The sequence below is a fragment of the Sarcophilus harrisii genome, chromosome 5, assembly GCF_902635505.1.
Source record: "Sarcophilus harrisii chromosome 5, mSarHar1.11, whole genome shotgun sequence".
Classification (NCBI taxonomy): domain Eukaryota; kingdom Metazoa; phylum Chordata; class Mammalia; order Dasyuromorphia; family Dasyuridae; genus Sarcophilus; species Sarcophilus harrisii.
This window is the reverse complement of record NC_045430.1, coordinates 60370151-60396336: the sequence shown is the minus strand read 5'-3', so window position 1 is coordinate 60396336 and position 26186 is coordinate 60370151. Positions and strand designations below refer to the sequence as shown.

At 37.0% G+C, this 26186-nt stretch overlaps 1 protein-coding gene across 5 annotated transcripts in view; it reads right to left on the bottom strand.

Annotated features, from left to right (window-relative positions):
* Positions 1-1863: 1863 nt before the first annotated feature.
* LOC100920400 (maestro heat-like repeat-containing protein family member 1) overlaps positions 1864-26186 on the bottom strand; it is a 78949-nt gene continuing 54626 nt past the window's right edge. For 3 of the 5 annotated variants that reach the window (XM_031939356.1, XM_031939357.1, XM_031939360.1), the window contains 15 exons: positions 25508-25643; positions 24943-25043; positions 22741-22890; positions 22283-22437; positions 21215-21350; positions 20245-20438; positions 18920-19057; positions 18565-18712; positions 17924-18064; positions 15418-15591; positions 12327-12485; positions 11882-12004; positions 10975-11080; positions 10385-10450; positions 1864-2515 (listed from right to left, as the gene is read on the bottom strand). In XM_031939356.1, coding sequence (XP_031795216.1) covers positions 2118-2515; positions 10385-10450; positions 10975-11080; positions 11882-12004; positions 12327-12485; positions 15418-15591; positions 17924-18064; positions 18565-18712; positions 18920-19057; positions 20245-20438; positions 21215-21350; positions 22283-22437; positions 22741-22890; positions 24943-25043; positions 25508-25643 — 2325 coding nt within the window. In that variant the 3' untranslated portion in view covers positions 1864-2117. The remainder of the gene's footprint in view (positions 2516-10384; positions 10451-10974; positions 11081-11881; positions 12005-12326; positions 12486-15417; positions 15592-17923; positions 18065-18564; positions 18713-18919; positions 19058-20244; positions 20439-21214; positions 21351-22282; positions 22438-22740; positions 22891-24942; positions 25044-25507; positions 25644-26186) is intronic. The other 2 variants (XM_031939358.1, XM_031939359.1) reach the window with 2 other exon arrangements.

Sequence of the window (26186 nt, the reverse complement as noted above, 5' to 3'; positions counted from 1 at the left end):
TAATCATAAAGCGTGTTTTCCAATTCGGTGTAAACAGAAACTTTAACGTATATTTCAATAGCTTTTTATTTTCAAAATAAAGCTTTCCTAATCTTTCTCTTTCCCCCCCCACCCCTCCCTGAGACAACAGGTAATTCAATATAATTAAACAGGTGCAGTTCTTCTAAACACAGTTCCATGTTTATCAACACTTTTTTTTGGTGGTTGTAGAGGTGGTTTTGCTGAGGCTGTTGGGGTTAAGTGACTGGCTCAGGGTTTCACAGCAGGACGCGTTAAGTGTCTGAAGCCAGATCTGAACCTTCAGAGCTGGTGCTCTACCCGCTGCATCAACTAGCTGCCCCTTCCCCCCCCCCTTTTTTTTTTTTAAGTTTTGAGTTCCAAATTGTCACCCTCCCTAAGATGGTAAACAATTAGATATAGGTTATATATTTAAATATCTAAATTAAACTAATTTTTAAACTAAATATTTAAATTAGACCAATATTTAAATTAAATATTTAAATAAAACTTGAAACATTTACATATTCATCCTGTTGTGAAAAAAGAGACTAACAGAAAAGAAATGAAAATAGTATGCTTCGACCTGCATTCAGACTGAATCGGTTCTTTCTCTAGAAGCAAATAGCATTTTCCCTCATGAGTCCTTGGAATTGTCTTGGATCACTTATTCTTGCTGAGAATAGTTGAGTCTTAACAAAGTTTGATCATCAACACAATGTTCTCCCGGTTCTGCTCACTTAACTTTGCATCTGCCTTTCAGGTTTTTCTAACATTCACCTGCTCATTTCCTATAGCACAACAGGATGGTAAACAATTCGATATAGGTTATATATTTAAATATTCAAATTAAACTAATTTTTAAACTAAGTATTTAAATTAGACTAATATTTAAATTAAATATTTAAATAAAACTTGAAACATTTACATATTCATCCTGTTGTGAAAAAAGAGACTAACAGAAAAGAAATGAAAATAGTATGCTTCGACCTGCATTCAGACTGAATCAGTTCTTTCTCTAGAAGCAAATAGCATTTTCCCTCATGAGTTCTTGGAATTGTCTTGGATCACTTATTCTTGCTGAGAATAGTTGAGTCTTAACAAAGTTTGATCATCAACACAATGTTCTCCCGGTTCTGCTCACTTAACTTTGCATCTGCCTTTCAGGTTTTTCTAACATTCACCTGCTCATTTCCTATAGCACAACAGTATTCCTTTACATTAACCCTTCATACTTCTGATCCCACAATCTCACACCCCTCTCTGTACACATAAGAGCATACATACCCTGCTTCTGATCCCACAATTACTCATACACATATTTATGAGCCCACAATCATAATACACACATGCTTTTCATCTCACAATCAATGTCATACCTTCGGTGCTAACAGGTGCATTAGATTCAAAGCCTCAGATATTGTCTCTTTGTATAGAAAAAGCATAAAAAAGGAGACTGAAAATGTTAGTTTAATCTTCAAGATTAGAATTTTGGGGGAAGGGTTTAATTTTGTTTCATACATTCATCTGTTTCTTTGCTTCACTACTGAAGGTTTCAGGGAATTTGACAATTAAGAGTTATAGAACTCAAAGAATTAAGGAGAAAATAGGTAATAAGAGAAAGGAGTTCATGAGTTCAGCTACTCACTTGAAACATGTAGCAATGAAAGGAAGATAAGACATAAAAGTGTCATGTTTGAAGGAAAAAAAAAAGTGAAAAAGAATGAAGACAATTGAGTAGGAAACATTTCCCTCTACTTGAGAAGTAAAACTTTGAACTGTCCCTGTTTGGGGAGCTGCACATAATTTCTTTCCCCCCTGCCCTTCTCTCCCACTAAAAACCATGATATGAAAGCCATCTTGTTTTAAAATAAGGAAAAAAGTTTTATTGATGAAAGTTATACAGGAAACCAGAAGCTCTGGAAGGGTAGAATAGACACAGTATTTTCTGGAAGCCAAAACTATATTGGGGGAGGGGGTTTCTTTCTAACCCTGGAGTGTGGGGCAGATAGGGAGAAAATGGAAAGGAAGAGGGTGCTGGGCATAGGTACCAAACCAGAAAGAGATATCTGTGTAACAAATCTTCAGCTCCAGAGCAAACTCCAAAAAGGGATTAAGAATCAGGAAATTTTGAGCTCTTTCTGGACCTGATGCACAGACTTATCCAAATCTTGAGTGCTTAAAAGATATTTTTGAGGAAGTATTCTCCTGGGAAACCTTTGGTGATTTATTCTTGAGGGTTCACTTTGCCTTATGCTATCTTCAGAACTCCGCCAAAGGGACATTTTCCAGTGGCGAAGCTTAGACAATTTTGATATGCCCTTCTTCTTGCCTTCATCTTTGGATTTGATGTTTTTAAAGAGCCGCTTCTTGACACCAAAACCAGGGACTCTTAAGTTCGGTCTCAGGTAAGACCTGGTACTTGTCTTCACATAAGAAGCTGTTTGCATTTTCTTGATTGTGATGGAGACCAAACCCTGTATGGATTCCTCAGGATCATCGTTTAGTTCTTGAAGGGCTGAAATCAAAACAAAGTTGTGGTTGGGGAAAAGAAAGCCTCAGACCTTTGTTCTCTTAAGAACTATCTTCTGGAATCCTACCAGTCTTTCTTCTACTGCTCTTAAATAATTATTCCATCACATTTAAATGTAAAGCCTCTGAAGAAAGGATACAAGGAACAAAAACAAGATAAACCTCATGAGGACTTAACAGTGATCTTCAACCCCTGTCAAAGCCTCACAGCCATGTTCATCTGCATATGAACACAAAGAGAAAATTGCCTTAACAGAATTTGTTGTCTCTTCCCACAAAATCCTCTCTCTTCCAAATTTCTCTATTAAGTGTCCAGATTACACAATCCTTCCCAATCACCCAGACTCCCAACCTTGTTATCATCTTGAACTCCATATCCCACATATCCAATTCATTCAAGTCTTGTTATTTCTTCCCTCAAAAAAAATTTTCATTTATGTCCACTCTCTATTCACATAGCCAACTCCAGGCACTCAGCAGCTCTCATCTAAACTAATGTAATAGCTTTTTAACTTCCTGCCTTAAATCTTTCCCCACTCCAAACTTAACTCCCAACTTAGTGATTTTTCTAAAGCTTTTGCCACACTCTTCCAATGCAAAACTCCAAATATAAAATCCCCTTTGCTATTTAAAGCTAGACCATTCTTACCTTTCCAGGTTTCTTACATTCTGTGGCCTTTTATACACTGCAATCCAACTACACTGCTCCACTTGATGTTCCACACAAATGACAACAAGGTCTCATCTTGTGTTTTTACATTGGTTATCTCCCATGTCTGCCTGGATTACTGTATTGTCATGGAGGAGCAGCTTGCCATACAGGGTTGCTCAAGTCAGACAGGTCATAGTGGAGAGTTCTAACAAAAGGGTGACCCACTAGAGATGGAATTGGCAAAGTACTGTAGTATCTTTGAAAAAAAAAAAAAAAAAAAAAACCACACATGCAATACTAAAATGATAAGAGATAATATCAGAAGATGATGCTATTGGGGATGAGAAGAGTACAATTACAACTAGCTCCAGCACTAATAAAATGTCTGGCCCCTCAAGAGAAAAGGAAGCTCAGCTGTGGATGCATCTAGTGATGAAAGGAAAGTCCAGTGCTATAAAGTATAGGAACTAGAATATAAGATTTTTGAACCAGGGTAAGCTGGATTATTGTTAAACAGAGATAGAAAGATTAAACATTAACATCTTGGGTGTCCCTGAACTTAGGAATGGGTGAATCTCTTAGAAGAAACATAAGAACCTTCATAGTTAGTAAAAGGGTGATAAAAGCAGTACAGGGGTAAATCTCAAAAATGATGGAATGATATCTGTTTAAATCCAGGACAAACCATTATTACAATAATACAAGTCTATGCTCCAGTCATTGATGATGAATAGGCCAAAGTGATCAGTTCTATAAAGATTTATAACATCTTCTAGAAATAACGCCCCCAAAATGTTACATTGATCATAGGAGACTGGAATGCTAAAGTGGGAAATCAAAAGATAATTGTAAATAACAGGCAATGTTTAGCCTTGGAGTACAAAATGAAAAAGAGCAAAACCTAAGAGTTTTGTCAAGATTACTTGCTGGTCATAGCAAACACTCTTTTTCAACAACACAAAAGGAAACTCTATACATGGACATCACCAGTCAATACAGAATTATAGAAATCAGATTGATGATATATTTTGCTGCCAATGGTTGAAAACTCTATATAGTCAGTTAAAACAAAACCTGGAGCTGATTGTGGCTCTGATCATGAGCTACTTATGGCAAAATTTAGATATGTCAATTAAAGAAAGTAGAGAAAGCCATCAGACTATACAAGTATGAATTAAATAACATTCCTTGTGAATATGAAGTGGAGGTGATGAATAATTTTAAGCAATTAAATCTGCTGGATAGAGTATGTAAAGAACTTTGGTTAGAGGGTCACAGTACTATACAGTAGGTAATTATAAAAAAAAAAAACAACATTCCAAAGAAAAAGAAAAACTAAAAAGACTGTATAAGGAGGCTTGATAAAAAGCTGAGGATAGAAGAGAAAGAAAAAAGGGAAAGATGTACCCAACTAAGTGCAGAATTCCAGAGGACAGCAAGGAGAGCTCTAAGGTTTTCTCAAATGAGAAATGCAAAGAAATAGAAAAAAACAATAGAATGGGAAGGGCCAGAGATTTCTTCAAGAAACTTAAAAGATATCAAGGAAGCATTTCATGCAAAAATGGGCATGATAAAAGACAAAAATTATAGGCACTTAACAGAAGAGAGATTAAGAGGTGGCAAGAATACACAAAAGAACCATACAAGAAAGATCTTAACATTACCAAATAATCATGATGTGTGTCTACTGATCTAACAACATACAACATAGAGAATGAAGTCAAATAGGCCTTAGGAAGCATTGCTAACTATAAGGCTAGCGGAGATGATAGAATTCCAACAGTGAATTTAAAATTCTAAAAGATAATGATGTTATTAAGTGCTGTACTCAATATGTCAGAAAATTTAGAAAACTCAACAGTGGCTACTGAATTTCAGTTTATATCCCAAACCTAAAGAAAGTCAATGCCAAGGAATATTCAAAATACCAAATAATGACACACATTTCACATGCTAGCTAACAAGGTTATGATTCTTCAATCTAGGTTTCAGCAATATGTAAACCAAGAATTACCAAAAGAGCTGGCTAGTTTTTGAAGAAGCAGAAGAACTGGAGACCAAATTGCCAGCATTTGCTGGATTATGGAGAAAGCAAGAGAATTCTGCTAAAACATTTACTTCTGCTTCATTTACTAAAAGTCTCTGATTATGTAGATAATAACAAAATCAGGCAAGTACTCAAAGAACATCTTATTTGTCACCTGATGAACCTGTATAGGTCAAGAAATAATATTTAAAACTGAATATATTATGTTATTAAATTCTTTTAAGACTGGAAATAGAAGATGATAGGGCTGTATATTATTACCTTATTAACTTATGCCTATGCTAGGCTGGAGAAATAGAAAGACAGAATTAATGTTGCCAGGAAAAATATTAACAATCTTAGATGTGCAAATGATATCACACTGATAGCAGAAAGTAAAATGGAAATAAGAAGCTTCTTGATGAGAGTAAAAGAGGACACTGTAAAAGTTGGCTTGAAGTTTAACATAAAAAAAACCAAGATCTTGGAAACTGGTCCCATTATCTCCTGGCAAATAGAAGGTAAAGAAATAGAAGCTGTCTAAGATTTTATCTTCTTGACCTCAAAGATCACCACAAACAATGGCTGCAGCTGTAAAATTAAAAGATGCTTGCTCCTTGGCAGGAAAGCTATGGCAAGTCTGGGCAGCATACTAAAAAGTAGAAAAATCATCTTGTGGACAAAAGTCCATTCAGTCAAAATTTTGTTTTTTCCAGTAGCAATGTATGGCTGTGAAAGTTGGACTACAAAGAAAGCTGAGTACCCCAAAAGTGGCACTTTCAAATTGTGGTCTGGAGAAGACTTTTGAGATCCCTTCAACAAAAGAGAGATTAACTCAGTTAATACTTAAGTAAATTAATTTAGACTATTCATTGGAAGATCAAATAATGAAACTAAAGTTTAAATACTTTTGCCATATAATGAGAAGACTGGACTCATTGGAAAAGACCCTGATTTTAGGAAAGATTGAAGGCAAAAGGAAAAGGGGAGGGCAGAGGATTGATTGATAGGTAATGTCATGGAAATAGCAAACAAACTTGGACGGACTTTGAGAGATAGTAGAGGACAAAAGGGCCTGGATCATGAAAAGTTGGATACAACTGAACAACAAAAATGGAATGCTTTCTATCTTCATCTCTGCCTCTTAGTTTTCCTGTTTCCTTCAGGTCTCATCAAAAAAAAAATTTAAAAATTTGCAAGAGGACCTACTTAACATGTATAGGACTGTTTGCCATCTCGAGGAGGGGGTGGAGGGAGGGAGGGGAAAAATTGGAACAGAAGTGAGTTCAAGGGATAATGTTGTAAAAAAAATTACCCTGGCATAGGTTCTGTCAATAAAAAGTTATTTTTAAAAATGGAAAAAAAAATTTTAAGAAAGAGAAGGGGAAAAAAAAAAGAAAAAAAATGCAGGCCTTTCCTTGTCCCACCCCCTATTCCTTACCCTTACAGCTTCTGTGATTACTTTTACTTTTCATCTACTCTTTATATATCTTGTATGTATTTAGTTACTAATAAGTAATCTTGAGAGCAAGAACTGCTTTTGTCTTTCTTTGTATAGTCATCATTCAGTACAGTACATATGTATATATTAAGTGCTTAATAACTGCTTATTAACTATTATTATTAACTAACTATATTGGAAAGGATTAAATATGAAATGCAGAATTTCCTAATTCCAAGGTTTGTTAAATATTGCTAGAAAGGGCAGAAATCTCTTTCCCTGAGAAAGATTGTAAAATTTGGGGAGCTGGAAAAAAAATCTTAAGAGAACATAATTCTCTGAATGTAATTCAACCCCTTCATTTCAACTTTGATCCAACAATTGAATGTAATTCAATTAATGTAATTCAACTCCTTCATTTTACATTTGGTGAAACTGGGGCTAAGTTATTTCCTAAGTATATTAGTTAATAAATAGCAGCAAACACAATCCTTTAACTCCAAAGTTTCCTTAAGATCCAATGGGAAAGGCAAAACAAACTCCCAAAGACCTTATTAAGTGAGAATCCAGAGAGCTTTCCACTATTTTGGGTCATCCATGCCTCCTAGAGACTTTGGTTATTACAACATGGCCCTTTCCTATCTCTTTTACATCTGACAACTCCTCTATCTCTTTTACTATTTCATTTTTCCCCCTCTCATCTCCTAAAGTGTGAATGTCCCCAGAGTTCCATTCTAGACCTTCTCTTCTTTCTATACTTGATGATTTCATTTGCTTCTATAAATTCAATTAACACACCTATACAAATGAAACTCAAATCTATATGTAAAGCACTAATCCCTTCTCTAAACTCTAGGCCCACAATTCCTAATTGCCTGCTAACCTTTCCACCTGACTATCCTGATGAAACTTCCAGTTCAATTTATGCAAAAGTGGAAGCTTCCCTCTGAAACTTGGTTATCTTCAACTTCCCTATTTCTTTGATGATACCACTATCCTCCCAACCATCCAAGTAATTTTTCCATTTTCCCTCTCTGCTATCCTTTTTCCCAATCCAACCAATCCCATAAATTCTTTATATCATAAAATCTCTTGCATCCTTCCCTATCTTTCCATTGGGTTTATATTCTAATCTAGTTCAGATCCTAAGTATCTATTACCTGGAGTATTATAATAACTTCTTAATTTATCTCCCCATCTCCAATCTTCACTAGCCAACCCCCACAACCTCCCAAAAATATTATTCTTCAAATAGAGGTCAGCAAAAACAACTTTCCAAAGACACAAAACTAAACATGTTATGTCTCTTCTAAAATTTTCAGTGGTTCCCTATTGCTGCTGGGATAAAATAAAAATATATAAATAACTTAGCCTACCTTTACATTGATCACTCTATAGACATTTAAGAATAAAAGCTTAAAAATGAAAAGTAACATATTTTTATTATTGTGTTTTAAAATTTACAAAGAAATTTCTTTATAACAACTCTGAAGATAGTATCCATGTTATTTCTAGTTTACAGACAAGGAAATGAGATGAAGTGAGTTGTTCACAGTCACCCAGTCCAAAAATGTCAGAATGAGAATGTCTTGCACATAAAAATGCCTGTAGGCTGCAACTGATCAACCAGTCCCCACTTTCATGGTTTGGTTCTTGCCCTTGAGTCATTTATGGCTTTCAAGGGAAGATGAGATAAATGCAAATGAAACAGTTAAGAACTGTATGTTCTTAATGTATTATGAAATACTAAAATGTGTAACTTATACAGTAAATTCTATAGGACTTCCTGGAAGAGAAGTCAATGTGATTTAGATAAGCTTTCCAGAGGAGAGGGAGAACATCTGTGGTGGGGAGGATGCCAAAAGGCTTCCCAGAAGAGGTGATACCAGGTGAGAGCCTTGGATTAGGATTTTGAAAAGCAGAGTTGGAAGAGAAAGCTTTTCAGGCATAGGATACAAACTGTGTAGATAGATAGGAGTAGAAAGCATCATGCTGAGTTCAGGAATACTTTGGCCAGACTACATAGTGTTTAAATAAGTTCTGTCAATTCTAACTTTACAACACAAGTGTGAGATTTGCCCCTTAGAAGAACCAGAGAAAGCTAAGGAAGTCATAGCAGCTCTCCGTCTTTCTCCATTCTCCCTCCATTAATCAATCAAGCAATAAACTTTTATTAAGTTCTTGCTATGCACCAGACATTATAATAAATGTTGATAATACAAATAAAGGAAAAAAATCCTTGTTCTCAAAGAGGTTAACATCCAACAGGAGAGAGAACTTGCAAAAATATACAAAATAAGCTACATCCAAGACAAACAGGAAATAATTGAGAGAGAAAGCACTGGAGTTAAGAAGGGCTAGGGATGGATTCCGATATAAAGTAGGGTTTTAGTTGGTACTTAAAGAAAGTCATGGAGGTCCACAGTAGAGCAAAAAAAAGGTTGGGGGGACAAGAAAAAAATGTCTGCAGCCAAGAGATGGAATCTTGTTTGTGGAATAGCTGAAAGCCAGTGTTACTAGATTGAAGATAGAGTATGGGGAATAAGGTAGGAGAAAACTAAGTTATGAAGGGCTTTGAATGAACATCAAGCGTCCATGAAGCCCATCACCAAGGCAGAAGACATGGAGGATTTCAGAGGAATCTCTATTGCAATAGCTAGAAGTTGCCATCTCTCCATAAGAACACAGTGTGGGGCTAGAGGGCTTAAACAGAGATATCATATTCCAGTGGAAATAGGGAGCCACTAAGTTGCACATAAAAATGCCTGTAGGCTGCATATTGACTTGGTTTCAAAATATTTTCTATTTTATTTTGTTAAATCTTTATATTATTATATTATATAATATTTAAATATATATATATTGATTTTATGGAATATTTCCCAATTACATTTAAATCTTGGAACTTGGGAGTATTTTCTTAATCTTAGTACTTTTCCTTTGAAATTGCCTCTAGTTTATCTTGTTATATTTTATTGGCACAGTATTGCTATCTTTTTTTGCCTTCATTTGTATTCCCGATGTTTAAGATAGTGTCTATCACAGGGCAGACACTTAATGTGTATTGACTGACTGACTCTGTGGAATGAGCTGCAATGGGAAAAGTCCTAACCTGGGAGTCAGAAGACTTGTATTTTAGATCCAGATCTTCTGCTTACTAGTTGCTAGAATTCTTTGGGATATCACTTCTTTCATCTACAAAATGACAGGATTAAACTAGGACTGGACTAAAGAATTCCTAGAATCCCTTTCTAGTTCCAGAATTATTTAATCTTCATGTAGGAAGACCTTGGAGAAAAATTCAAGTTTTTCAGATAATAAGACTTGAAATAACAATCTGCATTTAATTCCTTTCAATTAGTCAATCGTGTTAATGGAACAACCATACTTTACCAAGTCTTTTAAATATTGCTATGAGAAGATATTTTAAAGCCTTTCCTTGAGTCATTTTTCTATCTCCCTTTCTATTCTGGATGTAGTGAAAAGAGTGCTGAACTGGAGACCAAAAGCCTCATTGTGAGACTTCAGACTCAGTCATGTCATCCATCTTGGTAACAGTTTCCTCATCTGTAATATCACATATTTTGTGCTTTGTTTCTCACAGGAGGGATGGTGAGGAAAAGTTTTGATAAACTGTAAAGTGATATAGAAATGCGAGTTGTTACTTTCTAAATCAGAGATAATCTCTATTCTACCCTTTGGGCTAATTAATCTAGATCATTTTAGTATGTCTCACCATTCAGCAGCAGCTCTACATCTTCTTCATGTATTTCATTCACATTTAGTTTCATAACAGTTTGTCCTAAAAATAAAGCAAAAACAAACCAAAATTGCTACTGAACTTGTCCCACCCATTTGCCTCTTCCTTTACACCTCTATGAAAAATTCCAAAAAACTAAGAAATGCTCAGAAGCCAAAATATCAGTGACCTAACTAAATAACCTTTCCTTCCCACAACTCCTTAAGGAAAAGTTTAGCCTAAGATATTTAGACTCATGGGGACTCATTCACAGAACATTAGAGTGGGAAGAAGCTTTAATGACCATTTAGCTCAATGTTTCTTGAAAAGTGAAATCATCTTCCAAGATCCCTTTCAGCTTTGTATCTATAATGCTACACTCTGGGATATGCAAAAACCAAGAGTAAAGATTTCTTGGAAATAGGACCAATTTTATAAATTGGGACAAACTCAGGAAAAAATAAAGTCAACCAAACTGTAATCCTGTTCAGTATTACTCATCTTACAGAAGGGAACAAACTAAAAGGAAGGGGGATGGAAGAGAGAAGTTCTGCAAAGTGGAGTCCAAAAAAGCAAGTTGACTTTACCTATGAATGTGATTGCTGCTGCCCGAATGAAGGGTCGTGGGCTCTTTAGGAACCCAAAGCTCTGGAACAATAACTTTCCCACCAGCTGACTTTGATTTGTGCTGACCTGTGGAAGCAACAAGGGATGATGCTGGCCCTCAACCATAGGGGAAGCTGCCTTTCAGAATATGTGACCACAGTTCTCTCTTCTTTTCTCCAACCAACATGTTTTTTCATTCCTCACCTACAACTCAATACATTTAAGCCTATGCTTGCTCAAACTTTGAGATCAAGATTACCTTGGTAAGAACTACATTAGAAGCCCTTAGCTCTGTCATATGTCCTCTAAATATTAAGTTTACATCCTCATGTTTTGAATCCTGGCACTCCAACCCATGGATGGGTATCTCTCAAATCTACATGCTTTCCTAAATCTTGTCTGACTACATGATTACTAGGCTTCATTTCCTCAAACTGCTGTTCTTTCAAACATTATCTAATACCTGAATTCTTGCTTTCTTGTACATTCTTGATTTCTGGTAAATATAAGTCCCTAATCTCCAGTTAGTGCCTGATGTCTGAATATCATTCCCTGGTGAATCTTCCATACTGTTATCTATACACTTAATATAACATTGTCAGGATTACTGGGGAAGCTCAACAGCTATCACTGAGAGACCAGCTACATACATTACAGGTCAGGAATTTTAGGAACCCAAAATTTATGAAAAATGGAGAATGGAGAGTTAATGCATGGAAGAATAGAGGAATGGAGCTTTGAAAAGTAGAAAAGGAAACAAAATAGTGCTTTTTGGTTTTTTTAATCCCCTGTTTGCCATCTTTTTCCCTATCTCTCATACCCTACTGTGTCTCAGAGTCCTCTCAGCCAGCATGGTAGCTGTGACTTATCAGAGATTTTTTCACTCACCAGACATTTGCATGTTTCTTCCAATATCTTAACATGGTCAGTTATGATTGTGTTTTGGAATGTTTGCCTGAGTGATATCCAGCCAATCCCAATAGCCCATTCAGTCAAAGCTTTTCCACAGACCTGTTAGATAGAAAGAGGAAAATCCCAGGGGCTTTCCAAAAGAAAATCCTTCCACAGACCATCATAGCTAAGGCAATAAATGGCTTAGATAAAGGGTCAAAGAACTTGGAACAAAATGGGATGATGGAAGAGAGGACTAAGTATGAAAGACTATATATAATGCCATGGACAATGAATCAAAACTGGATGTTATGGGTATAGACCTAGAGATATAGGGGTGAGATACATGGCCAAGCCAAGAGCCTTTGGCTTTCCCACTGACAAGGACAGGGAAAGAAGGGTAATGTGATCTGTAGTCTGAAAGGGGAAAGATGAATCTTACCTTAGCTACCTCTATGTTATTATCTTGGATGCTGATCAGTAGAGGAACCAGAAAACTATACAGTGCATTTCGGGTTCTAGGGCCTGGTCTGAACTTGTAGACTTGATGCAGCATGTGGCTGAGGGCAGAGGTGGCTGAAATCCGTACTTGGTCCCTCTCCTGTCATTAAAGAGCAGAGTGGAAATGTCCAGGTGATGGTTCCCTATGACCCTGCCCTGCACAGGTACAGAACTCCCACAACTCTTACATTATTTTCTACCCCTTAAAAATACACTGGTCACTTCTTGTGTATATAGTGAAAATATTGAACATTACTCACATATTCAAAGCTTCTGTGGGTATTTGTCCAGATAATTAGCGCATGGGACAAATGGGCCCAGTTCCCTTAGAAGCTATAGCCACAGATTGTACCTGTAACCTGCCTAGCCATCTAGGTATAAGTGGCCACATGCTCACAAAGGGGACAGATATCAGTATATGCTATGACTATTTGAAGTGTGTCTTGCTGTTTTGAAGACTTGAAGTCAGTAGTAGACCCTTCATTTGAAAACAAATGTCAGTATTATGTATTTTATCCTACATAATATCATCAGAATGTTTGTCTTAGACACTGAATCAAAAGTCCTGAATATTGTAATGTAATAAAAAAAAATTTAAATTAATTAATTAATTTAATTTAAATAATTAAATTTAAACTTCTAAACATAGAAAACAAAGTGCCGGTTTTTAAAAATCAGTAAAATGCATCCAGAAAGAGCAGTTTGGAATTATACCAAAGAGTTATAAAATTGTGCATACCTTTTGATCCAGCAGTGTCACTATTGGGCCTGTATCCCAAAAGGATCATAAAAGAGGGAAAGGGACTCACATATGCAAACATGTTTGTTATAGCTTTTTTTGTGGTGTCAGGGAATTAGAAATTGGGTGGATGGCTATCAGTTGGGAAATGGCTGAATTTGTTATGGAATAAAAATGCAATGGAACATTATTTTTTATAAGAAATGAGGAACAGACTGATTTCAGAAAAGCCTAGAAAGACTTATATGAACTGATATTGAGTGATGTGAGCAGAACCAAAAGAACATTGTACACAGCAACAGCAAGATTATATGATGATCAACTATGATAGACTTAGCTCTTCTTAGCAATTATGATTCTCCAAGACAATTCCGATAGACTTGGGATAGAAAGTGCTATTCACATCCAAAGAGAAAATGATGGAGAGTAAATGTGGATTGAATCATACTATTTTCTTTTTGTTTTGTTTTGTTAATTTTCTTTTTCTTTCTCATGTTTTTTCCCTTTTATTCTGATTTTTCTTTTCTAACATAACAAATATGAAAATATGCTTAAAATTATTATACAAGTATAACATATCAAATTGCTGGCTGTCAAGGGGAAAAAGGGAGGGAAGGAGACAAAATTTAGAATGCAAAATATTACAAAAATGAATGTTGAAAACTACTTTTACATGTCATTGAAAAGATAAAATACTATTGAGAAAAAAGTTTTTTTTAAATTGCCTCCAGAAAAAAAAGCAAAACAAAATTTTATGCTACAAATTCCAAGACACATAGTGATTAAATTTAACAATTCCACTGACAATTAATAAATACTGCAAGTGACCAAGACAAATACCTTCAAATATAAGGTATTTATATTTGACAAACCACACAAGATTATTATGTGTCTACTAGACACAACAGGATGGAATGGAATAATGTGTTTCAAGGAGCAAAGAAACTCAAGATTTTCTATCCTTCAAATCTGAATTTCATCATTAATTTTAAAAAAAATGGACCTCATATCTAGCAAATTATCAAGACGAAAAATGGCAGTAATCATGTTAGATAGATTTGGGGAAGATGGAGACTCTAATATATTGGTGAATCACTACAACTATCTTGGAAATCAATTGGGATTATGCAAATAAAGTGACAAAAATGCCCACACTCTGAGCCAGATATTCTATTACTATTATTATATCCCAAGAAAGCCTATTATAAGAAGAAAATATCCTATATACTAAAATATTTACAACCTCACTTTTTGTGATAGCAAAAAATTAGAAATAAAATTGAAATTCATTGATTGAGGAATGGGTATAGAAAAAGTGGTACATGAATTTAATGAATATTTCTGTAGTATAATGACAGATGTGATGCAGAGAGGCATGAAAAGATCAACATGAATGGATGCTGAATGAAGTAAGCACAGCCAAGAAAACAATATGTGAAATAACTACAACAATGAAAATGGATGGGATAACCAGACACTCAAAAAAAAAAATCCAAAGTGAATAAAGAACATACACAGTTCAAAAGAATAACTATTAAAAAAAATTCCTATCACACTGCTTTACAGGGAGGTTCACAAGTGCTGTACATTGTACATATTATCAAGTTTTTTGATGTATTGATGAATTATGCTGATTTTTCCTCTTTTGTGTTTTTAAATACTATTTGTTATATAAAAGGGCTCTATGGGAAAGGAAAAGAGAGAAATATTAGGCCAAACTATGATGATGTTAAAGAGAGAAAGAGAGAGATTTTTTTTAAAGTAAGAGTATTATTGAGTATTTTCTCCCACTGAGTAGAGATTACATCACTCTTCTAGTGCCAACTCTTGTGTGTTCTGTATTCCAAACTAAATATATATATTTCTCTCAGCAATTATTATACTGCTTCTTTCGATAAATATTTTTGCTTTCTCTTTGTGATTAATCTTTTTTTCTATAATAAGGATATGGCGGAGAAATTAAATCAATCAAGATAAAATCACCCTCTAAGTTTAGGATAAAACTATTTCCTTTGCTCTTAGTGACCAAAGTGGCTTCTAGCTTAAATCCCAACTAGACTGTAAATATATCTTATATGTAAAAAAGGGATATAATTCCAAGCCCTATATTTCTCTTGAAGGTAGAAGAATGAGGGAATAATTGCCCTGCCATAGCTATTTCCTTAATATCTACAAAGATGGAACTCCTCTCTCCCCTGGCTATAGAGTGGGGCATTCCAAATCTATCTATAATTTCTTGTTGTATGTGGGCCATCTTGTCCTTTGTCACACAGTCTATAACTGTTACACATACATCATTGATGAGGGGTCGTAGTTGGTTGGCGATACTGCAAAAGGCCCTCTTGGTTACAATTCCGTCTGCATAACAAATGATATTGCGTAGTCCCTTCACTGCCTGCACTGCCACCAGCTCCTCCTCTTTTAGGAAGCTCCGAATGACTGGAAGTAAAGATGCAAGTGTCCCTACCTGAAAGGAATAATGGAGAGGTTATTAATTGCTAGGAGAATAGCTTCATTGTGAGCAGAATTAAGTATTACCAAGAAGATTCTGAGTGACCTAGTAGAAGCTTAAGAGCAACTATATCCTGGAGGGACTGATAAGACTAAAAGAGTTCAATAGTTTAGCAATTAATTAATATAGTCAATCCTCAGTAGTCCAATAATTAATTTTCATGACTTCAAGCCTTTGCATGATTTTATTAGTAATCTCATTTTAACTTTCTTGTTATCAACTATTAGCCCTATGTTTGGTAGAGGAAAAAAAGGGGGAAGGAGTGATGCAGTCAAGTTTGTGGATTGGCTAATATCCTATTAGGCACTTTACTGGTCTTATTCACCCTATCACTGTAAAAAGCTTCTGTATATTTGCTATATATTATCATTGTTTGCCTTTAAAACTCGAGTTTTGTGCTATAGTTATGACCTGAAAGCATAGTTTGAATCCTTTGGCTTCTTAATATCTTCCAACAGCAGTAACTAAAATCTCAGCAATTTTCCCCTTGGTTTTCAGAGCACAGCCAAGATAGAGAGATTTATAAAATTGTAGCATATGGTATAACATCCTCCTATTGCCATCTGATAAAATAGGTAGAATTCAGGCTAAAAAATGTTTTAATTGTATTTGCCGTACAGTATTTATGATACTAGGGGCAACTATGTAGATAGTTGATTCTTGGAATCAAGAATATACAAGTTTTCAGTCAAGTCTCAGATACTAGTTATTGTGATCCCGGTGGATATATCATTTAACACTGTCTCAGTTCCTCATCCATAAAATGACATGGAGAAGGAAATGGAAAACCACTTCAGTATCTTTGCCAAGAAAACCCTAACTGGGCTCAAGAATGGTACACAATTGAAATTATGTAAAAACATCATTTATAGTATTATAGATATATGTTTCAAGAACTGAATTTTGCCTGAAATCAATTTTTTTAATTGAGATGTTAGCACAAGATACCATTGAATTATAGGGAATTATTAGCAAGAAAAATCTTTTGCATATTATCATTTTTATTTTGTATGTTGCATTTTATGGGATTTTTTGTGGATACTATATTAGGAAAATTACAAATTATCAGAATTAATATTTTATTATAATAAATTTATTTAGTTAAATCAAATTAAAATTAAATTTATTATAATAAAAATATTTTATATACAATTTTATATAAAATAAAAATATTTTATTATAAAGAATTATATGTAGAAAAGTGTATTCTCAGCAATCTATAACAAAAGATTATAGTTTTTATTGGCTGTGGGAACCAAATTTTCTCTTTCCCACAAGTTTAATGTCATGTCAACATTCATGTTTTTTTTTTCCTTTTTTTCTTTTTTCTAGGAACCTTACCCATGCAAAAGTTGAGGACTAAATAAGATGAAAAATGGAAGATGTAGTACAATGAATCTGAGAATTCAGAGCCTGAGAGTTTGAGGGTCATGGAAATAGAGAAATGAGGCTGTTAAGGACTAGAAATAAATATGTAATCATAGAATTATGTCATGTTTGGTCTGGAAGGGATCTTAAGAGTTTCTCCACTCCAATCCCTCTATTTTATGCATGATGCAACGGAGATCTTCCTAAGATCATAAGAAATGAGCATAGATAGAGTTTATCTAGTCTTATTTTTCTATTTACAGATGGAAAAACCAAGGTCCAAAGAGCATAAAATGACTTATCCAAGGAGTCTGGGTAGTGTCAGAGCCAAAATTCGGATCTAAGTCTCCTGACCCCAAATCTAATGTTTTTCCTACAATATCCTGCAGTCTAGTTAATGGCACAAACTTGCATGCATCACTCCCCCCCACTTTTTTTCCCTTTACTGCACATAGAGCTAATGGTTGATAACAGGAAAGTTAAAATGAGACTACTAATAAAATCATGCAAAGGCTTGAAGTCATGAAAATTAATTATTGGACTATTGAGGATTGACTATATTAATTAGTTGCTAAACTATTGAACTCTTGTAGTCTTATCAATCTCTCCAGCATATAGTTGCTCTTAAGCATCTGCTAGTTCACTCAGAATCTTTTTTATAACGAGACCTCCAGTTAATTGCCTTTTCCACTAGATTCCAATTTGTGGATTCTGACTTACTCAATCTAGTGGTTAAAGTTTCCTTAATTCTAACTCTAAATCCTAACCTATTGGGATTCATATTCATATATGCCACTGACTCTTCCCAGATGTAGCTCTGTTCCCATTCTATACCTGGAAGACTCTACAGTAGGAAAGTCTCCTTGAAATGAATCCCCTTTGCTCCCATTCCCACCCTTATCCCATCCTCTCTTCTCACCTGCCCTGGATGCAGTGCTAGGTTACTGATTCCCCGGAGTCCAATTTCTTTCATGATGAGATTGGGTTCACGAATCCATTTACTTAGATGACTCAGAAAGTTTTCCCCCAAAGTCTGGGCCACCGATTGATGCCAGAGGAGCTATGAAAGAAAAACAGATAGGAATGGAAAGAAGATAATAATAATAATAAAGTACAAGATGTTTCTGGACCAATGTGCAAACTGGGGCTGTATCTCCCTTTTCCCTGCTTCCTCAAACCATACTTCTGAAGTCCAAAGGAAGGGAACCTCCACATAGATATTCTGATTCCCTTTTTCTTTTACTCTCTCCCCCACATCCAAGAAACTTAAGAAATCTAGACTGACCTAGGGCTAAGGGTCGGTGTAGAGAAATGGGAAAAGGACACAAGAAATAAATGACAAAGGATACCAAGGGAATGGAAAGTGAGTAGATGAGAACACATGGGGTCCCAATTTAGAAATAGTCCAGCCCATGTATGGATTAGAACAGGGGACTAAAGAGCCAGGTGGTCAAGAAGATCTACTCAGATTCTAGGACTCCCCCCCCCAAAAAAAGGCCCAAGTGTCTCTCCTCCCTTACCCCCTTTGTGGCGCATCCCCCTATCCCCTCTGCCTTTTACCTGAACAAAGCAAGCCCTAGCCATGATCTTCTGCCTGTCTTCCACACTGTACAGGAGTGGCTTGACTTCCCTCATGACTCGATGCAGAATACTGGGGTCACAGTTCCTCACTAAGCCACTGGGATGGGACAGAGGAGTCCAAGGGTTGCTGGGAGGGGGGAGGGCAAGGAGACAGGGCATCCTGGAAGGTGACTGGGAAATAGAACAAGGACTGGGAAATGGAAGAGGTGGTGAGTTGAGAGCTCAGGATCCTGAGAATCCGGGGTTGAGGTGAATCAAGAATGGCTGGGGTTCAGAAAGCAGAGAGGAAAGAGGGGTGAGGGAGCTGGCCAAGGTACTCAGGACCAGTTTTCACCTTGTTAACTCAATGACTCCCATGTAGTAATACTTGGGACTGGATAGCAGATCCCAGCCACGGTATTGGTCAGTATAGGACACAACCCCATAGTATTCAGCAGCTCTCAACATGATCTTGACAGCCTCCAGTGCGCAACTGTAAGCCAAAGGAAGAAGGGACATGGAGTGACTGACTGTATCCTATCCTGTGACCCTCAAGATCTCTAGATGTCTATTCTGAGTTCCTTCTTTCCCTCTATTCCACATCAGTCCCCACATTCTCCTTTGTCCTTGTCACTCACAGAGGAAGTACTCCTCTTCATCAAGACCATCTCTCTATTTGTGACTTTGATCCCATCTTCTCTATGTGTTAACTCCTTTGATCATTCGATCTCTCATTCAATCTCCCTTTTATACCTGTATTGTGTTTTATTGCTACAAATCTTATCACGTGTATAAGAATATAGTTGCTCTTTAGAATTATTATAATAATGCCATTCCTCCTCTAGGACTATAAATGAATTACCATTGCTTACTAGAGAATATATACTTGCATTCACACATTTGTATGTAGCTATGTTAATAACTGAAGCTTTTTCTCTATGTTGGTATTGCTTTGGTTGTAAATTGAACTTTTATTCTCTCCAGTTTCTTAGAATCTAAATTGGCATTCCATACATGGGAAAACATTGGGAGGCCATCATGCCCCTAATATTGGCTAGAATATATCTCTTTAGGAAAATTCTGGCCCACACTGATTACTATCCTGTTTATTTAGTTTATATTTATTCCAATTATACATAGAAGGTGTTATATAGATACTAGCTACTATTTTTATTAATATTCCTGTCCTAAGAACTTTACAAATATTATCTTATTTTATCCTTACAAGCACCTTGGGCAGTGAGTATTGTTATTATTCCCATTTTATAGGAAACTGAGGCAAACAGGATTAAGTGACTTGCCCAAGTGATACAACTAGTAAGTGTCTGAGGCTGGATTTGAACTCATCTTCCTGACTTTTCCTTCTGTTTTCATCCCTAAAATACTCAAAAAACTCTTCTCATCTCCCTAACTGTGACTTCAAGATAATTCTCCCCAGGCCCAAATGATCTCTCAGTGCCTGGGAATAGGAACAGGACTGAACTTGTAATTCCATTGGTTTGGGGACTTTCTAGTACCTTTGCCAGTGTAAGTTGGCCCTTTTTCTGCAACTTATCATCCTAGAGAATTGTCTGGGGTATAGAGAGGTTAAGTAATTTGTGTCAGTTTGAATTGAATCCAGATTATCATGTTCTGAAACTAGCTTTCTATCCAGTACACCTGCTCCAAAGACCAGCCTACCTGACAGGGTCGAAGGCCTTGCTCTTGGTGCCTGACATGTCCTCCCTACGGTACACCACCATGTTCTGGGGGACATTTTGCTCAATTACCCAATACACATGATTTAGGACAGCCAGCAGCAGCCGGGGATAGAGCTCCAGCAAAGCCAATTTGCACGTTGTCTCCGAGAGCATCTCGCACAGGGCACAAGTCACCTGGGGTGAGACAATTGTAGTTTGGAGGGATGGGATTGCTTGGGGAGAAAGGGAGCCAGCCAAGCTTGTGTTCAGCTAGAAAAAGCTTCATCCTCTTCCATTTAGAAAAAGAGATTCCCATTTCTTCCCACTACTTTGCCCATTGACAAAATATGGCCCTCATCCTAACTCAGCTTGAAGAGGACTGACTGGTCCACCAGTTATTTCCTGGAATGGAAAATGAGAAGGAAATGCATTTATCCTACTTTCTTTTCTACCACCTGGTCTAAAAGGTGATTTGCCCAAAGTAGATGGGAAAATAAATGGCTTTTGGAAAACTTTCCTTAATTCCATTTCCTGGTCACCATCATCTCTTCCCCCTGTATTACACCTTAGTCAGTCATGGGGTCAGGAAACCTAGATATTAATTAGTCACCTGCTCTTCCATTAACTTGATTTGTGATTTTGGACCTATTACTGAGTTTCTTTGAGCCTCAGTGTGCCCATCTGCAAAATGAGACTGATTATACCTTATGGGGACATTCTGAGGAGACAGTGAGGACCCTTGTAAAAGATTAAAAGCACTGGAAGTAAACTGTATTCATAAAATCACTATCATCTCTTCCTTAGATGATGAAATCCTAAGATCACTCTCACTTTGCCTGGATTTTCCCTTTTTCCTGACTCCTGGCTGCTGTTCCTAGTTCTTCTTCCTTCTCTTGACCCACAAAGACCAGCTCTCTAGAATGAAGATTTCCCACTCTCATATATATTCAGCCTTTATCCCTTCAACTAACCGCCACAGGACGGAATGACATTTCCTTGAAGCCCTGCTTAGGGTGCCGTTCTTCCAAGATAGATATGAGCAATTGCAGGACGTTGATTGTGGTCTTCCTCCGGGTGCCAAACACTCTCCATAGTTCCATGTTGATTCTGCAGAATGCAATGATGCACAAGTTGAACAATATGTGGCTATGCTCCCTGATCTAGCCCCGGACCCATGAGGAGGAGCCCTGATGAGGGGAGGGAGCAGACAAGGGGCCCTGATTCTTGGAGACAAATGGTCAAGGGAGACTTTTTAAGAGAAGAAAAGGAGAAAATCCAAGCCAGCATTATATAGGGAGACAAACAATGAAATGCTGGGGTCTGGGACTACAGATTGGTATCAGACAAAGATAATCAAAATAATAGATTTAATGTTCATATAGGGCAGTCTAACTGGCTTTTATTGGTTAATGTTAGGTACAATGACTTGTCATGTGTCTGCTCTTTGCTCTTACGCTGTATTCTCCACTCCCTCCCTTCATATCATATAAAAAGTACATAGTATAGTATAGTTTTTAAAAGTTCTCTAAACCTCAAAGTAGGAAACCTAGGTTACATCCTTCCCCTGATATTCCCTGTGTGACCATGGCAAATCACTGAATCCCAGATACCTCATTTACAAAGACTATCTACTTCAAAAGATATCAATATGTAAAATATAATCTAAATGCATATTATTGTTGTTGTTATTTTAAAAGAATGGGACAGAAGGTACAAAGGTAGGTCAAGAGTCTAGGGGATAAGAGGTTAGGAGGACCGCTGTGTCTGCTTACTCTAGCTTTTGGGCCAAAGAAATGAAAGTATGCTGGGGAAAATGTTAAATAAAAGTTCTTAGTGTCAAGGACTATGGGTTTTTGCCTTCCCCTAGTCCAGTGCCTCATACAAAGTAGACATATAATAAGTAATAAGTATATTCAATCTCTGGCAAGTCATTTAAACCTTCTTTAAACCATTTAAAATCCTTAAATGAATGGGTTAAATTGCCTAAGGTCCTGTGATATCCACTGTAGTTGGGATGGGAATGTTGAGGAGAAAGTTACCTTTCCCAAGGAAGTGGCCGCTTCAGCAGTAGGGTCATTACATTATGAGCGTTGTTGCCTGCTAGGGAACACATGGCTTGCAGCGTCTCCCTCCTTGTGGCTGGTTCCAGCTGGGATCTGAGTCTATCATAGATGCCATCCACAATTTCATCAACCTGGAAAGTGAAAAGGCAGGCAGAGAAACCTAATTATTCCCACCCTCCCTCCCAATCTAGAACCTTTTCTCCCCTTTCCTGTTTCACTCTACATCCCTTGAGGGGCTCTCAGAATGATTCTCAACTCCCAAGACTACCCTGGAACCCAGCTATCCCATGGTCACCAAGGGACCCCTTAAGCTTCTAGGACCGGATCCTGGAATAATCCCATATCCTTCCAGCTTCCCCACGGTAAATTATTGCTGACTAGTAAAGCAGATGCCAAGAAGAACTCAAACCCAACACTACAATTCTCAATACTACCTTCAATACATCCTTCCCTCTCTCCTCCATGGCAGAGTTCATGAGCTGCCCTGAAGCCAGAGAGATCTTGGCCCTGCTGTCAATTAAGCCCTCCATGGCAGTCATTACTAGGTTGGTGACTTGCTTGGGGGTGAAGTATTCTGCAAAAGCCTGTAATGGAGTGGACAAAGGTAGGAGGTACTTTGCTTATCCAAGGACACTGGTCTTATGCTCCTTATCTTGGAGGGGGGAGATTGGGGAAGGGGTTCTCATCAAAATTCTATAGGTCTCAGATTTGCTGATTTAAACTTTCCCCAGATAGGTCTACTTCCAAAGTAGGGCTGCCTACCCACAACTCAGGATGAAATCCTGCCAGAAGGGGCTAAGAAGAAGGGGGAAATGAGATAGAGCTAAGGAAAGTAAGTTAGAGGATCCTTTTTATTTGTTTATTGAAAAATTTTTGTTATGGATGGCCACCATGTTTAAATTAAAACAAAAATTAGCAAGATGGGAGAGGGAGTACTGTAGTACAAGGAAAAAGAAGAGAGACTAGATTTGTGATCAGAAGACCCACTGACTTTGGACAGATCTCTACTGATCTGGGCATCAATTTCCCCAGCTGTAAAATGGGCAAATTGGGAGTAGATGATATCTAAGATTACTCCATCACCACACAGCTGACATGACAGTAGAGGGCTGGGAGAGCTAAGTTGGAACTAAAAACTATGGTAATGTTGCAGGTGATAAGCTACCATAAATGAAGGGAAAGGGCTTATACAATTGTCTGGATGAGAGAAAGAACTCTGGGAGATGACTAAAAACCATTACATTGAATTCCCAATCCCTATATTTATGCCCACCTGCATTTTTGTTTTCCTTCACAAGCTAATTGTACAATATTTCAAAGTCTGATTCTTTTTGTATAGCAAAATAATGTTTTGGTCATGTATACTTATTGTGTATCTAATTTATGTTTTAATGTATTTAACATCTACTGGTCATCCTGCCATCTAGGGGAGGGGGTGGGGGGGTAAGAGGTGAAAAATTGGAACAAGAGGTTTGGCAATTGTTAATGCTGTAAAGTTATCCATGCATATAACCTGTAAATAAAAGGCTATTAAATAAAAAAATAAAAAAAAAACAAAAAAAAACAATTGTCCGGATGGAACTAGACTATTCATTATCAGGCATTTAATAAAGGTATCTGGAGAGGGAGGAGGAAATGGGAAGCTATGAAATAAAACTAGAAAGACAACATGGCAGAATGAATATGGGCCTGGTCTTAAAACCAAAAAGACCTGCCTCTAACACTTACTAATTGTATGACCACGGGCAAGTCTTTAACAGCTTAGTGCCCAAGGTAACACTCTAAGAACATAATATAGTATGTAATGAAATTATAGATACTATATATGTTATTATATATTATATTATATTAGTTTCATATATACACATATGTATATGTGTATATATGAAACTAATAAAATATTCCAAGATGTATTGATAGATCAGGAGCTCCCTATTTCTAAGTCACAAGTCCAATCTAAAATAATTAAAGTGGAGTGAGGTAGCACTGGAGAGACTCTTGGGCCTATGACTTGAGTTATTTAGTTACAATATCCCCAAAGATTAGAACTGGATTTGGAAGCTTGATAACCATTTGAGCATCATTGGATTAAGAATCACAAGGGACATTAGAAATCACCTAATCTCCTCATTTTCAAAATGGGAAAACAAGTTCATAAAAATGAAGCAATTTGCCCAGGACCCCTCAGCTAATAAACAGAAAAGTAGGACTCTAAACCAAGTCCAATCCTTGGTATCTACTCTTTCTATTTCCTTTAGCTGAACTGTCTGTATTCTAAATTTTGTCCAAAAAGTCATTGCTTACAGAATAAAAATAATTCATACTACTTTAGTACTTGGTGACTTGTGAAGCACTTTTCTAGCTACAACCTTGTGAAGTTGTTAGAGTATGAATCACAGTTTATAAGAGGAATAGTGTATCAAGCATTAAATTTTAATGCCTTGTCTCTCCACTTCACACCTACAAATAAAGAGCCAAAGGTGCTGAAAGAGGCAAGGCCCATTTACAGGATCATATGAGATTAGGATAAAGCGTAATTTTTCTGCATTACGCTTTAGATTTCTTCCTACCTACCCTTTCAAAGTCAGAGTCTGTGTGGGTGAAAGGGGAGGTATTACCTGATTTTGCTGGCTTACCTTGGCAATCTCAGAAGTATCATTGTGGAACACACAGGCACTGTAGACACCTTCTTTGTTGGGAAGTTCTTCCCATATCCCTTTCTTTTCCTGATCCAACTCTAGAATACAAGTTTCACCTTCCCACTCCTCCAACTCCTGGAGTAAGTACCCTTTCCTTCCCACCAGGTACTAAAAGAGTTTTCCAGATGTATCCCATCCCCAACCCCCTGAACACACTAACTCTGCTGAGCTTCCTTAGACAAACCAAGCTGGAATCAGAGGGACAGAAATGGAGATAAGTAGCAATGGAGGTTAAGATCACAAGAACTCCCAAGGGAGACATCACAGTTAAGTATCTTGAGGGCAAGGTTCAAGGGTATGAAATGACAGGTCAAGGAATGAATAAATCAAGGTCTTAGGTCATGCATTTCCAGAGAAGGGATCTAATGTCCAAAAATCTGGCTTCAGGTAGCTAGAGGTCATAGAATGTGCCTGGATCCCACCCGGGAAGTGAAGAACAAGGACAATAGTTGAGCTTGAGGGAGGGAGTGGGAAAAGGGACAGAACAGTTAGCCTTCCATACTCTTCTTGTGCAACATGATGCAGTAGAGACTGTAAACTGCCTGTGAAGCCAAGAAGCTGATGTTGTCCACATGGTCCTGGCAAAGTATGGCCAGAAGCTTCACCAGTTGTCCGAGTCGGGGAAATTCAATGTCGACCTCAGGAGAGAAAAGGAGGAGGAAGGAAAAGGTTACACTCGCTATTCCTTTTTTCTCCTGCTATTTTCTTATAATATGTTACTTCATAGGTTATTGTGAAGGAAGAAGGGCAGCTCATGGGTCACCCTAAGGGAAGTAGAAGTAAAGAGAGGGATTAGGGTATTTGGTGAAGTTAATGGAAGCAGAGACTGGTAGGATAAGGGGAGCACTGGCTGGGCACATGAATGGAAAAATGCTCCTCAGGAACAAAGGTGAGACATGAAGACATAACAAGGAGGCTGAGGAAAGAATAAAGAGCAGAAGAATCAAGGAAAGGAAGAAAGAACAAAGGGGATAAAGCAAGACCTAGGTGGGAAAGACTTTAGAGAAGCATCCTAATGTATTGGAAAGTATTTTGGTTTTGGAAGTCAGGAGCCAGATTAGGATACCAGCTCTGAAATTTATATGCATGACCTTGGGAAAATAATTTCTAACTTCTCTGAGATCCATTTTCTTCATCTTTAAATGCGACAGTATTTGCACTCCCTTCTTTACAAAGTTGGG